Source organism: Salmo trutta, unplaced genomic scaffold, assembly GCF_901001165.1.
Source record: "Salmo trutta unplaced genomic scaffold, fSalTru1.1, whole genome shotgun sequence".
Lineage (NCBI taxonomy): Eukaryota > Metazoa > Chordata > Actinopteri > Salmoniformes > Salmonidae > Salmo > Salmo trutta.
Genome location: NW_021822811.1, coordinates 110,968 through 123,441, shown reverse-complemented (window position 1 = coordinate 123,441; position 12,474 = coordinate 110,968). Strand labels below are relative to the sequence as shown.

The following is a 12,474-nucleotide window of genomic DNA, read 5'->3' as shown; positions in this document are numbered from 1 at the left end:
GCTTACTATCAATAGCCTACTATCAGTCATGGAAGAAGACTGCTATAAGGTTCACTTAATGCAAAATGCGTATAGCCCTATAATAAGCCAAATATAGGTAGTCATTCTGTAGAGGTGAGATGTTTACATTGTGTGCAAGCAGTATATAGCCTAGCCATAGTATAGGGCCCTAGGCTAATAGATTTTGTAGAATGGCTGCAGATCAATGGAATAGTGGTAAATGATGACCAACTGAATGAATTTCCAGAGGGAGAACAATTAGAATGTAATTTCTTATTTAACCAGGAAGTTGAGAGATAATAAAACAGTGTCTCGTTAGTCTCAGATAGGCCTTGTGTCAGAAATGATAACATGAAATGCCTGATACTGCATTATATCTTCATACATCCAAACACCTTTATATGACCAACTTTAGCCTACTATTATTCAGTGAAGAACATAGGCCACCTTTTGGAAGTGACCTCAGCTATGTATAGTCGATATTTATTTTTCGTACTTAGGCTATCGTGTAACTTTTTTTATTATTTTTTTATTGTGTAACTTGATATGGCCCCATGAGGTGAGGGAGGTCCTCATAATGACAACAAATGCCGCATCATCCCGCGGATGCGTTACCAGGGGAACGAACCACCACCAACACAGTCACCGTGGGTGGCCGCCGGGCCGGCCAGTGTTTTGAGTTGGTGACTAGGATATGTGTCCGTCCCATCTCCTTTCTACTGAAGTCTGCACTCGTTCACTACTTCCCACAAATCTAAAAGCACTGGATTGGTGGAGGATGGGATAGAGGGAGAGTTTCTGTAAGTATTCATTAAAGGACTGTATGGGTATAGGCTAAATATAACCAACAGTATATTTCTTACTAATTTCCTTTCAAATCAGTGAAAGGAAGTGAACAAGTGCACACTTTGGGAGAAAGGGGAGATAAACAGGGCCGCTTGGTTGGTGAGGGTGGCGGGGACGTGCCCAATGCATGCCCGGTCTAGCTGGCTTGTTGTAGCAACCACGGTTGCCACGGGGAAGGGGCTGAATGAAACATCCCTGCTGTGATGGGAGGATGGAGACCCATAACATAATCATCATCACACAGGTGAGACCTGGGAACACTTTTGGAAAAGCTTTACGCAAAGAGTGTATCTTGATAGTATGCATATTGTGTAGACTTAGGTATGTTCGCTGGTTATAATTTTACGCATGATTGTAGTTTTACGCATGCATTTTACGCATGACGTTTAACAGAATTGAGGCACATCTTGATTACTTCTAAATAAGCATAATTCGTTGCTCTTGTTTTATGATAGAATAGGCGACGAGGAATGGAGACATTCAATGTACTTGGGAATGAAATCTCTCCGGGAGACGCACTACCGGGGCCGTCACACAACGAGCCCGTTTGGAGCTTGTCACCTTCACCGGGCACCGGACCCTCACCTGTATCCGAGCTCTCCTTCAGCCTAAAGAGCCTCCGATGCCACGACGGCGCGTGAGTAAACACACAGTTATCAAGGTTACTTAAAAGCTAAAGAGAGCTATGTGAACGCTAGGATATGTGGAATAATGTAAGTAATACAATGTGGGCACTTTGGGACGTTGTGCGCAACAGAGCGACTGGAGACTATCAAGTCCAGTTGTTATATAGTTGAAAATCTTTTGATCTTTGTTTGTTAAAAAAAACTTCAATTTCATACTCCACAGAGACACGCCGCGCAGAAAGCTGCGACTGACGCCGGAGCTAGTGACTCCCAGTCCCCCTGGGCCCACGCCGGGTTCGACGTGCGGCAGAGGGCTTGTCCCCCGGGGAAAGGAGACGCCGACAGGTCTGGGCAAGCTCTGGATGACTGATGGGGAAATACCCTAATGAATGATTAGCGGTTCCTCATGGCTTGATGAGGCTGGGTAGAGTTAGAATGCATCAGAGGCTGAACTATTGGTTCAATCCCAAATGGGACACTGTTCCCGAAATAGTGTACTACTTCTGACTAGAGCCCTATGTAGGTCCTGGTCAAAGGTAGTGCACTATATAGAGAATAGGGTGCAATTTGGGACAAAAACATTGAGATTTAAATCCAGTTTGTCCAGAATTTAAATCTCTGTATATCTTATGTTGAGGATACATTTTCAGTTTGTGAGTCATTTACATGTGTAGCTTCCCTTTTGATAAATAAATTATTCTCAAAGATTTTAAGTAAAAAAAAAATTCACAATATTCTCTCTATGTAGGTCACATCCTGACAGACTCCAGGAACAGAAGGGGAGAGAGGTGAGGACACATGGATTCTATAAGCAAAAATTGCAAAGGGATTATTAGGTGCCTACAAATAACAGGCGTCTGGTGACCCCTTAATTGGGGAGGACGGCTCATAGTAATGGCTGGAACGGAATAAATGGAATGGTATGGAACACATCAAACATATTTTCCATGTGTTTGATATCATTCCATTCACGCGATTCCAGCCATTATTAGGAGCCGTCCTTCCCTCAGCAGCCTCCTGTCTGCTGTCTGAATTACATTTTCAATCATTGTTGTACCATTTACTTTATAGGTTTCTCTCCCCTGCATGTTCTGCTCCTAAAATGGTGAGTATTTACAAAGAAACGGAGGGAATAATAATCAATAAGGTACTGGAATTGGAACAGAGTATTCAGGAACATCATCATGTGATGTTCTGGTTCTGGTTGTCCAGAAGCGTCTGCGTGTGAAGCTGTCGACCCGGTTCTGCAGCGTTGCAGTTCAGAGGTCAGACCCAGGGGTCAGGGGTCTCAGATGTCAAGGTCAAAGTTCCCCGCCAGGAGGCGGAGCCTTGCGTGTCCGTCAGGGTGACGTGGAGCTGCCAGATGTTGAGGTGAGATCCATTTGCAGTGTTCCGATTTCTACCCTGCTCCCTGAAGTTTACATCACTACATACAAGGTCATACTTAGGGGAGGAGGGTAGAGAATGATAAACATAGGATCCCCCTATAAACCTGGGGCCCATTTGTGTCATATTAGTTTTATGAAGTCTGGTTAAAAACAATGTATCTCATCAGGCATTGCTCTCTGTACGGCGAGTCAAGTCCAGGAGGCGGCCTTTCCCTCCCAGTAGCCTCCTGGGTTCTACCATGGAGGACCACACCCTGACAGGAGATTACAGCAAGGTGTGCAACCTCACATCAACATTTTCACAACGTTGTAAAAAAAAAATGTTTTTTCCAGCTGGGTGATAGTAGGCTAGGACAAGCCCTTGATTGGTTGAATCAGGTGTGTTAGTGCTGTGCTAGAACAATGTGTTTAGTGTGTGTGTGTGTGTGTGTGTGTGTGTGTGTGCGTGCGTGCGTGCGTGCGTGCGTGCGTGTGTGTGTGCGTCCACAGCCATTACTGTTACCAGTAGAGAGAGTGGAACGCCAGGGCCTTCACTGCATCTCAGCCCAAACAGTATGTAATCTCCTTTCCTCCATCTCTCCTTCCTTCCTTCCCTCCTTTCCTTGCTCCTCCACTCCCACTCTCAATATTCTCTCTATATTCTCCTTCATCCTCTTCATCATAATCATAAAGGATATCCACAGCACATACATATGTGGACTACAACACTGCTTATTGGACTTCAACATTCCTGTTAGGGATGGTATCTAGAGGGTAGTCTCCTGCTAGTACTGTTGCCAGGTTGTAACTGTTGCCAGGTTGTAACTGTTACCAGGTTGTTACTGTTGCCAGGTTGTTACTGTTACCAGGTTGTTACTGTTGCCAGGTTATTACTGTTACCAGGTTGTTACTGTTGCCAGGTTATTACTGTTGCCAGGTTGTTACTGTTACCAGGTTGTTACTGTTGCCAGGTTGTTACTGTTACCATGTTGTTACTGTTGCCAGGTTGTTACTGTTGCCAGGCTGTTACTGTTGCCAGGTTGTTCCTACTGTTGCCAGGTTGTTACGGTTGCTGTGGTAAACTGGAGGTGCATTTCTCCTGATGGCCTGCAGGTGGCGTCTCTGCTAAGAGGACAGTACAGCGGTACAGTGGGAGACTTTCTCATCATAGACTGTCGCTACCCTTATGAGTACCACGGTGGACACATCAGGGTGATGTTTTTTGAGTAAACCACATAGACAAATAAACCAAAACCTTGACCATAATAGTGATGAGATATACATAATAAGTTAACAACTGACCGGTCTGATAACTTATGACCTATTGTATGGGCCTGCTCATCTGAGTTCTCTACACATATATATATTGTTAACTTATTATGTATAATAAAATACATTTCATCAATATTATGGTTAAAGTTTTGGTTTACATATATATATATATATATATATATACAGTACCAGTCAAACGTTTGGACACACCTACTCGTTCCAGGGTTTTACTTTATTTTTACTATTTTCTACATTGTAGAATAATAGTGAAGACATCAAAACTATGAAATAACACATATGGAATCATGTAGTAACCAAAAAAGTGTTCAACAAATCAAAATATATGTTATATTTGAGATTCTTCAAAGTAGCCACCTTTTGCCTTGATGACAGCTTTGCACACTCTTGGCATTCTCTCAACCAGCTTCATAAAGTCACCTGGAATGTATTTCATTTCAATTAACAGGTGTGTCTTGTTCAATGTTAATTTGTGGAATTTCTTTCCTTAATGCGTTTGAGCCAATCAGTTGTGTTGTGTTGTGACAAGGTATACAGAAGATAGCCCTATTTGGTAAAAGACCAAGTCCATATTATGGCAAGAACAGCTCAAATAAGCAAAGATAAATGACAGTCCATCATTACTTTAAGACATGAAGGTCAGTCAATCCGGGAAATTTCAAGAACTTTGAAAGTTTCTTCATGTGCAGTCGCAAAAACCATCAGGCGCTATGATGAAACTGTCTCTCATGAGGACCGCCACAGGAATGGAAGACCCAGAGTTACCTCTGCTGCAGAGGATAAGTTCAATAGAGTTACCAGCCTCAGAAATTGCAGCCTAAATAAATGCTTCACAGAGTTCAAGTAACAGACACATCTCAACATTAACTGTTCAGAGGAGACTGCGTGAATCAGTCCTTCATGGTCGAATTGCTGCAAAGAAACCACTACTAAAGGACACCAATAATAAGAAGAGACATGCTTGGCCCAAGAAACACGAGCAATGGACATTAGACCAGTGGAAATCTGTCCTTTGATCTGATGAGTCCAAATTTGAGATTTTTGGTTCCAACCGCCGTGTCTTTGTGAGACGCAGAGTAGGTGAACGGATGAGCTCCACATGTTGTTCTCACCGTGAAGCATGGAGGAGGAGGTGGGATGGTGTGGGAGTGCTTTTCTGGTGACACAGTCTGTGATTTATTTAGAATTCAAGGCACACTTACTTAACCAGTATGGCTACCACAGCATTCTGCAGTGATACGCCATCCCATCTGGTTTGCGCTTAGTGACCTTATCATTTGTTTTTCAACAGGACAATGACCCAACACATCTCCAGGCTGTGTAAGGGCTATTTGACCAAAAAGGAGCATAATGGGGTGCTGCATCAGATGACCTGGCCTCCACAATCACCTGATCTCAACCCAATTGAGATGCTTTGGTATGAGTTGGACCTCAGAGTGAAGAAAAAGCAGCCAACAAGTGCTCAGCATATGTGGGAACTCCTTCAAGACTGTTGGAAAAACATTCCAGGTGAAGCTGGTTGAGAGAATGCCAAGAGTGTGCAAAGCTGTCAAGGCAAAGGGTGGCTACTTTGAAGAATCTAAATATATTTTGATTTATTTAATACTTTTTTGGTATTTCATAGTTTTGATGTCTTCACTATTATTCTGCAATGTAGAAAATATTTAAAAAATAAAGAAAAACCCTTGAATGAGTGTAGGTGTGTCCAAACTTTTGACTGGTACTGTATAAACATTTATATATTTATGTTGTTCTCCATGTGTCCCATAGGGGGCAGACAACCTCCACACTGAGGCTCAGATCCAGGGGGTTTTACTCCAGCTCCCTGCCCTCTACCAGCACTCCTCCTGGGGCAGCCCCCCTGGACAGGCTCCAGATCCAGGCGTCAGTGGTATTTCCATTGGTGGAGTGTTACAGAGGTCCAGCTCACAGTCACATTCACCCGGAAGTGGTACCACTCCACCAGCACAGGGGTCACCCATGGAGGGGTCGTCGCCACGGAAACTGATTGTGTTCCACTGCGAGTTCTCGTCAGAGAGGGGCCCACGGCTGTAAGAGAACAACACACACACTCATCTGCACATAGGCTGCACACACACACACACACACACACACACACACACACACACACACACACACACACACACACACACACACACACACACACAAACAGAGAAACGCACACACATTCCCACCCACATGCTGCATGCACCTCCTCATCCCACAAACATACACAACTTCCTGATCCTGATAATGGCTGTTCCCACCTTTCCCCTGTAGATGTCATTACCTGAGAGAGCTGGACAGAGCGCTCCATGCCTCCCTCTACCCTCTGCTCTTCTACCCTGAGCTCTACCTGCTGGAGGGGGGCTACAGACACTTCTACTCCTGCTACCCGGTACGGCTCCTAAGTACATCATTGTAGTGAATTCAGGGGTAGCTCCGATCGCTGTCACTACAAAAACTTAACCAGCGTTACGCCAAGAGGGTTGTCCAGTCGCTACATTATGAAGCATGTCTTAAACTGAGATGTAATAGGACAGTTTCTTCATAATCAATGTATACTTCTTACTTATAATAGTGCAGCACATTTTATGAGGAAGGGATAGTTACGACTGACACTTAAACCTGGATCCATGCCAGTCCAACAGCTTCACCTGTTGACAAGGTTGCTAGAGGTGTTGTACTAAAATCACTAGGATATGAACTAAAACAGTGTCTTCTTCATATTCCATGTCTCAGAGCAGTGAATCACAAACTGTCTTTTAAGCGTTTCTCATTTTCCCTTGACTCTCTGAATAAACAAGAGCATTGTTTCTAGTTACAACGCAGAGTGTTGTTGACACAACCCTGAAGGTCTCAGCCATGACCCCCACCCCCATGATTTAGACATTTGGGGGGGGGGTTAGGGTATTCATTTCCAAATGATCTTCTATTCAGCCTATTCATAAAAGCTTTCAATGCATTTTCCCTCTGTTCCCCTGCCTGCCTGCCTGCCTGCCTGCCTTTCAATCTGTCTGTCTGTTTGTCTGTCTGTCTGCCTGTCTATCAATCTGCCTTTCTAGGAGCTGTGTGAGCCGCGTGGCTATGTTCCCATGCTCCACGGGGAGTACAGAGAGCAGCTGGGACGATTCAGACGGAAGACCAAGTCACGACTCCACAAGAGACTGCCGCTCTACAAGACTCACTGATTGAACACTTGCTTGCATACCAAGCTTCTACGGATCCCTTTACCCAATGGTGACTGACACCCTTACAGTCTGCTGTCAAATTGGATAGATTGGTATCAGGGGGTCGTCTAACAATAACCACCTGATGCAGATCTCTTTTGAAATGAGTTATCAATAAAGTTGTTTCAATACAAAAAGAATGTGTCATTATCATGGCCTTATATTGTGACATAATAAACTTCCTTTTTTCATGCAAGGTGCAGAAAGAGGAAGATATGGCAGCATATGAGTAGCCTATAATACATGTAAAAACAAGCAATACAATAATAGGCTACCCATAAAGTATCTCAATACTACGCATACACCCAACATAGGCCTAAAATTTCATCACTGTGATATAATGGTCGCCTAGGCTACTGTGCTTTATGTCCACTGAACATCACTGGCTGACGTGCTCCTCTGCGCGTTCGCTTCCTCTGCACCGCACACGAGAGGGTTTCTGATTGGTCTAGCGCAGCAGGAAGTCAGTCGGCATTATTTAGAAGGAGCTTTCAAGTTCACAACAGAACAGCCAGCCTAGGTAACCTCTCGAACCGAATCCTCATTTCATATCAGCCACGACACTACTGCGGGGATTTTCTCCACATTTTACAACAATATTTTTGCTCTTAAATTCCCGAAAATACAGCGGAGGTCGATTCAAACGTCACGGATTCGAGATGGCTGCGTACAAATTGGTTCTGATCCGTCACGGAGAGAGCTGCTGGAACCAGGAGAACCGCTTCTGCGGATGGTTCGACGCGGAACTCAGTGAAACCGGGGAGCAGGAGGCGAAGAGAGGAGGACAGGCGCTAAAAGGTGTCCCGGTCTATAATGTATCTCTCTTTCGTTCACTCATAGGATTAAGACAGGGCATGGAGGACCATGGAGAGTTTTGCTGACAGATAGTAGGGTAGACTATTCCCGTTACGCAAGGCGCGGCTTGAGGAAACGGCTAGTTGTGTCACTGCGGCATTATCTAAACCATCACTTGAAGGACTTGCCCGGTGGCACAATGTGAACTGTTATCAGCCCCTACAACCTGAAAGCATGTCTGTTCTCTCTGTAGTGTAGCTAGCTGGTCAAATTGAGGTTGTGTTAGGCTTATAGCCTAGCATTATCGCCTAGCCTGGATAGCCGAAAGCAACTCGCCCTCGAAAAGAGGCAATAAGGGTGCATCTCAATACGGTGGAGTGGACTCCTCCTCTCCTTGTCTCCTTTCCTTCACCTGCATAAGTAACATGGTGGTGGTCGATGCCTACCAGCTATTTACTGTAACATGTAATTCTTTCACCTCAGTGCAGATGAAGGAAAGGAGATGAGGAAACCACTTGAGACTATTAAGATGTACCCACAAGTAAAGAACTATATGTGTACATTACTCATTGACAGACACACATGCTCTCTCTCTCTAGCCCCTACTCTCTCTTTCTCTCTAGCCCCTACTCTCTCTCTCTCTCTAGCCCCTACTCTCTCTTTCTCTCTAGCCCCTACTCTCTCTTTCTCTCTAGCCCCTACACTCTCTCTCTCTCTAGCCCCTACTCTCTCTCTCTCTAGCCCCTACTCTCTCTTCCTCTCTAGCCCCTCTCTCTCCCTCTCTAGCCCCTCTCTCTCCCTCTCTAGCCCCTCTCTCTTCCTCTATAGCCCCTCTCTCTTCCTCTCTAGCCCCTCTCTCTTCCCTCTCTAGCCCCTCTCTCTCCCTCTCTAGCCCCTCTCTCTCTCTCTCTCTAGCCCCTACTCTCTCTTTCTCTCTAGCCCCTTCTCTCTCTCTCTCTAGCCCCTACTCTCTCTTTCTCTCTAACCCCTACTCTCTCTTTCTCTCTAGCCCCTACTCTCTCTTTCTCTCTAACCCCTACTCTCTCTTTCTCTCTAACCCCTACTCTCTCTTTCTCTCTAACCCCTACTCTCTTTCTCTCTAACCCCTACTCTCTCTCTCTCTCTAGCCCCTACTCTCTCTTTCTCTCTAGCCCCTACTCTCTCTTTCTCTCTAACCCCTACTCTCTCTTTCTCTCTAACCCCTACTCTCTCTTTCTCTCTAACCCCTACTCTCTTTCTCTCTAACCCCTACTCTCGCTCTCCTCCTCAGATGCTGGCTATGAGTTTGACGTGTGCTACACCTCAGTCCTGAAGAGAGCCATCCGGACTCTGTGGTTGGTCCTGGATGGGATCGACCAGATGTGGCTTCCTGTCCACCGCACCTGGCGCCTCAACGAGCGCCACTACGGAGGCCTGACGGGGCTCAACAAGGCGGAGACAGCGGAGAAGCACGGCGAGGCCCAGGTTAAGATCTGGAGGAGGAGCTATGACACCCCACCTCCTCCCATGGAGGAGGAGCACAACTTCTACAACAACATCAGCCAGGTGAGAGGGATACACACACACACAGGATGCGGATACAGAGGGGCACGCACGTACGCACACAGAGGTACACACACAGAAGCATACACACATCTACAACATCACTGAACTCATATTCTGTGATTAGACACCATGGTGTCAGCCATACAGACCTGGGCTAACAGGCTTTGACTTTGCAGCACTAACCATCTCTTTCCTGCAGGACCGTCGCTATGGAGACCTGACGGAGGACCAGCTGCCGTCCTGTGAGAGCCTGAAGGACACTATTGCCCGAGCACTGCCCTTCTGGAACGACGAAATCGTGCCCCAAATCAAGGACGGGAAGAGGGTTCTCATCGCCGCCCACGGCAACAGTCTCCGAGGCATCGTCAAGCACCTGGAGGGTGAGTGAGTGAGTGAGTGAGTGAGTGAGTGAGTGAGTGAGTGAGTGAGTGAGTGAGTGAGTGAGAGACTCCCTACATCTCAACGCTTACTCATGTTCCAGTGATGGTCATGCCAGATTAGTGGTATGTTACTGATATTGTTGACTTGTTATTTACCTCCAGGTATGTCAGAGGAGGCCATCATGGAGTTGAACCTTCCTAGTGTTTAGTTGTATATGTTACTGATTATTTACTGATTGTTGTTATTGTTGGTGACTTCCAGGTATGTCAGAGGAGGCCATCATGGAGTTGAACCTTCCTAGTGTTTAGTTGTATATGTTACTGATTATTTACTGATTGTTGTTATTGTTGGTGACTTCCAGGTATGTCAGAGGAGGCCATCATGGAGTTGAACCTTCCTAGTGTTTAGTTGTATATGTTACTGATTATTTACTGATTGATGTTATTGTTGGTGACTTTCAGGTATGTCAGAGGAGGCCATCATGGAGCTTAACCTGCCTACAGGGATCCCCATCCTGTATGAACTGGACAAGAACCTGAAGCCTGTAGGGCCCATGCAGTTCCTGGGAGACGAGGAGACAGTGAAGAAGGCCATGGAGGCTGTGGCTGCTCAGGGCAAGGCCAAGAAATAGACCCCCCCCCCCCCCCCCCCCCCCCCCGTGGTCAGAAGGCGTCGGTGCGGCTAGAACACGTTATAATAATAATCACTCACACAGCGTGACATTACATTATCACGTCTACACGCAGACAGATGTGTGTGTGTATATATATGTATATATATATATACACACACTTCAAATACACACTCACACACATCACATTACACTATAGGTGGATTTGATAGGTCTTTGCTTTCCTGCACATATATTTTCCCTGCACATTGAGACATCAGTATTACACAGCCAATAGGAATCAGTAATACTGGATTGTACGGATCATCATAATATGAGTTCATCAAGCTCGTTTGAGTTGACCAAAGACACACAAGATGGGGACCGGCTAATAGGGTATTTACAGTATCCAAAAACACACAGGATAGGGACCGGCTAATAGGGTATTTACAGTATCCAAAAACACACAGGATAGGGACCAGCTAATAGGGTATTTACAGCATCCAAAATCAGGAACCAGCGTGTATAGTATTTATTGAAATGGGGAAAATAGTACGTGTGCTTTCAACTATAAATGTAGTTTTGCACTGAGTGAACATGTATGTAAACATTGACGGGCACGTTTGAAAAAGGAAACATTGAATCTCATTATTGTTGTAGCTCTACGGCAACAGTATGTTATCATGGTTATGGTGGTTATTGTTTAAAGGGGCAGGCGGACCTGTTCTGTACTGTACTGCTGACCATAGAATTAGAACTGGTAGAACAGGCATCCGCATTCAGGAGAGGTTCTATACACCCTCCACTCAGTCTAATTCCATGCTGCTGACCTGTGCTTAGTGTTCTGTGTGGAATAAATAAAGATTAATCTTATTTATGAGCTGTCAAATGACTGTGACCCTTGTCTGTTTCACAAGCTGCATATTTCTTGACTTGGCAGAGTTGAGCTGATTACATGTGTGCTGTACTATTGAGCAATTTTAGTGCTGGACTTGGACTGATATAAGTGCCAGTACTCATTTTGGGTGTCAGTACTGTTTATATATAGTTGCAGGAGCTCCACAACCCCCCCCCCCCCCCCCCCCCCCCCACACACCTTTATTTAACCAGGTAGGCTAGTTGAGAACAAGTTCTCATTTACAACAGCGACCTGGTCAAGATAAAGCAAAGCAGTTCGACACATACAACAACAGAGTTACACATGGAATAAACAAACATACAATCAATAATACAGTAGAAAAATCTATATACAGCATGAGCAAATGAGGTAGGATAAGAGACGTAAGGCAATAATAGTCCATGGTGGCAAAGTAATTACAATATAGCAATTAAACACTGGAATGGTAGGATGTGCAGAAGAGGAATGTGCAAGTTGAGATACTGGGATGCAAAATTAATAAATACAGTATGGGGATGAGGTAGATTGGATGGGCTATTTACAGATGAGCTATGTACAGGTACAGTCATCTGTGAGCTGCTCTGACAGCTGGTGCTTAAAGCTAATGAGGGAGGTAAGAGTCTCCAGCTTCAGGGGTTTTTGCAGTTCTAGTCATTGGCAGCAGAGAACTGGAAGGAGAGGCGGCCAAAGGAAGAATTGGCTTTGGGGATGACCAGTGAGATATACCTGCTGGAGCGCATGCTACGGGTGGGTGCTGCTATGGTGACCAGTGAGCTGAGATAAGGCAGGGCTTTACCTAGCAGAGACTTTTGTGCTAATATTCGGTAAGAGGTTCAGGAGCTCGGCAGTAGAAAAATGTAGGTGCCGGTACTCAGCTCCTGCCCAA

General features: G+C 45.3%; 2 protein-coding genes across 7 annotated transcripts; both read left to right on the top strand.

Moving 5' to 3' along the window:
* The first annotated feature begins 647 nt into the window (after positions 1-647).
* LOC115184992 (M-phase inducer phosphatase-like) lies at positions 648-7,499 on the top strand. 4 transcript variants are annotated; one of them, XM_029745582.1, is made up of 12 exons: positions 648-800; positions 1,307-1,483; positions 1,696-1,817; positions 2,221-2,260; positions 2,544-2,577; positions 2,685-2,843; positions 3,028-3,135; positions 3,350-3,412; positions 3,953-4,051; positions 5,900-6,180; positions 6,410-6,527; positions 7,195-7,499. In XM_029745582.1, exons 2-12 carry the CDS (start codon positions 1,317-1,319, stop codon positions 7,318-7,320), a joined length of 1,317 nt encoding a protein of 438 aa, XP_029601442.1. In that variant the 5' UTR covers positions 648-800; positions 1,307-1,316; the 3' UTR covers positions 7,321-7,499. The 4 variants fall into 4 exon arrangements, with proteins under 4 accessions (XP_029601442.1, XP_029601441.1, XP_029601439.1 ...); XM_029745581.1 differs by having other exon boundaries at positions 648-1,090; XM_029745579.1 differs by having other exon boundaries at positions 648-1,090; positions 1,302-1,483.
* A 311-nt stretch (positions 7,500-7,810) lies between these two features.
* Positions 7,811-11,579, top strand: LOC115184989 (phosphoglycerate mutase 1). Of its 3 annotated transcripts, XM_029745577.1 has the most exons (5): positions 7,811-7,879; positions 7,988-8,157; positions 9,425-9,699; positions 9,899-10,079; positions 10,542-11,579. In XM_029745577.1, the coding sequence occupies exons 2-5, from the start codon at positions 8,019-8,021 to the stop codon at positions 10,709-10,711; spliced, it is 765 nt and encodes a 254-aa protein (XP_029601437.1). In that variant the 5' UTR covers positions 7,811-7,879; positions 7,988-8,018; the 3' UTR covers positions 10,712-11,579. The 3 variants fall into 3 exon arrangements, with proteins under 3 accessions (XP_029601437.1, XP_029601438.1, XP_029601436.1); XM_029745578.1 differs by lacking the exon at positions 10,542-11,579 and adding an exon at positions 10,242-10,303 and having other exon boundaries at positions 7,820-8,157; XM_029745576.1 differs by having other exon boundaries at positions 7,821-8,157.
* The last annotated feature ends 895 nt before the right edge of the window (positions 11,580-12,474 follow it).

Coding starts and splice junctions, on each gene's coding strand:
- LOC115184992 (XM_029745579.1), top strand. CDS start 1,031: ATGAAACATCCCTGCTGTGATGGGAGGATGGAGACCCATAACATAATC. Junction 3,413..3,952: donor ACTGCATCTCAGCCCAAACA/GTATGTAATCTC, acceptor GATGGCCTGCAG/GTGGCGTCTCTGCTAAGAGG. Junction 6,528..7,194: donor ACTTCTACTCCTGCTACCCG/GTACGGCTCCTA, acceptor CTGCCTTTCTAG/GAGCTGTGTGAGCCGCGTGG.
- LOC115184989 (XM_029745577.1), top strand. CDS start 8,019: ATGGCTGCGTACAAATTGGTTCTGATCCGTCACGGAGAGAGCTGCTGG. Junction 8,158..9,424: donor AGGAGGACAGGCGCTAAAAG/GTGTCCCGGTCT, acceptor TCTCCTCCTCAG/ATGCTGGCTATGAGTTTGAC. Junction 10,080..10,541: donor CATCGTCAAGCACCTGGAGG/GTGAGTGAGTGA, acceptor GGTGACTTTCAG/GTATGTCAGAGGAGGCCATC.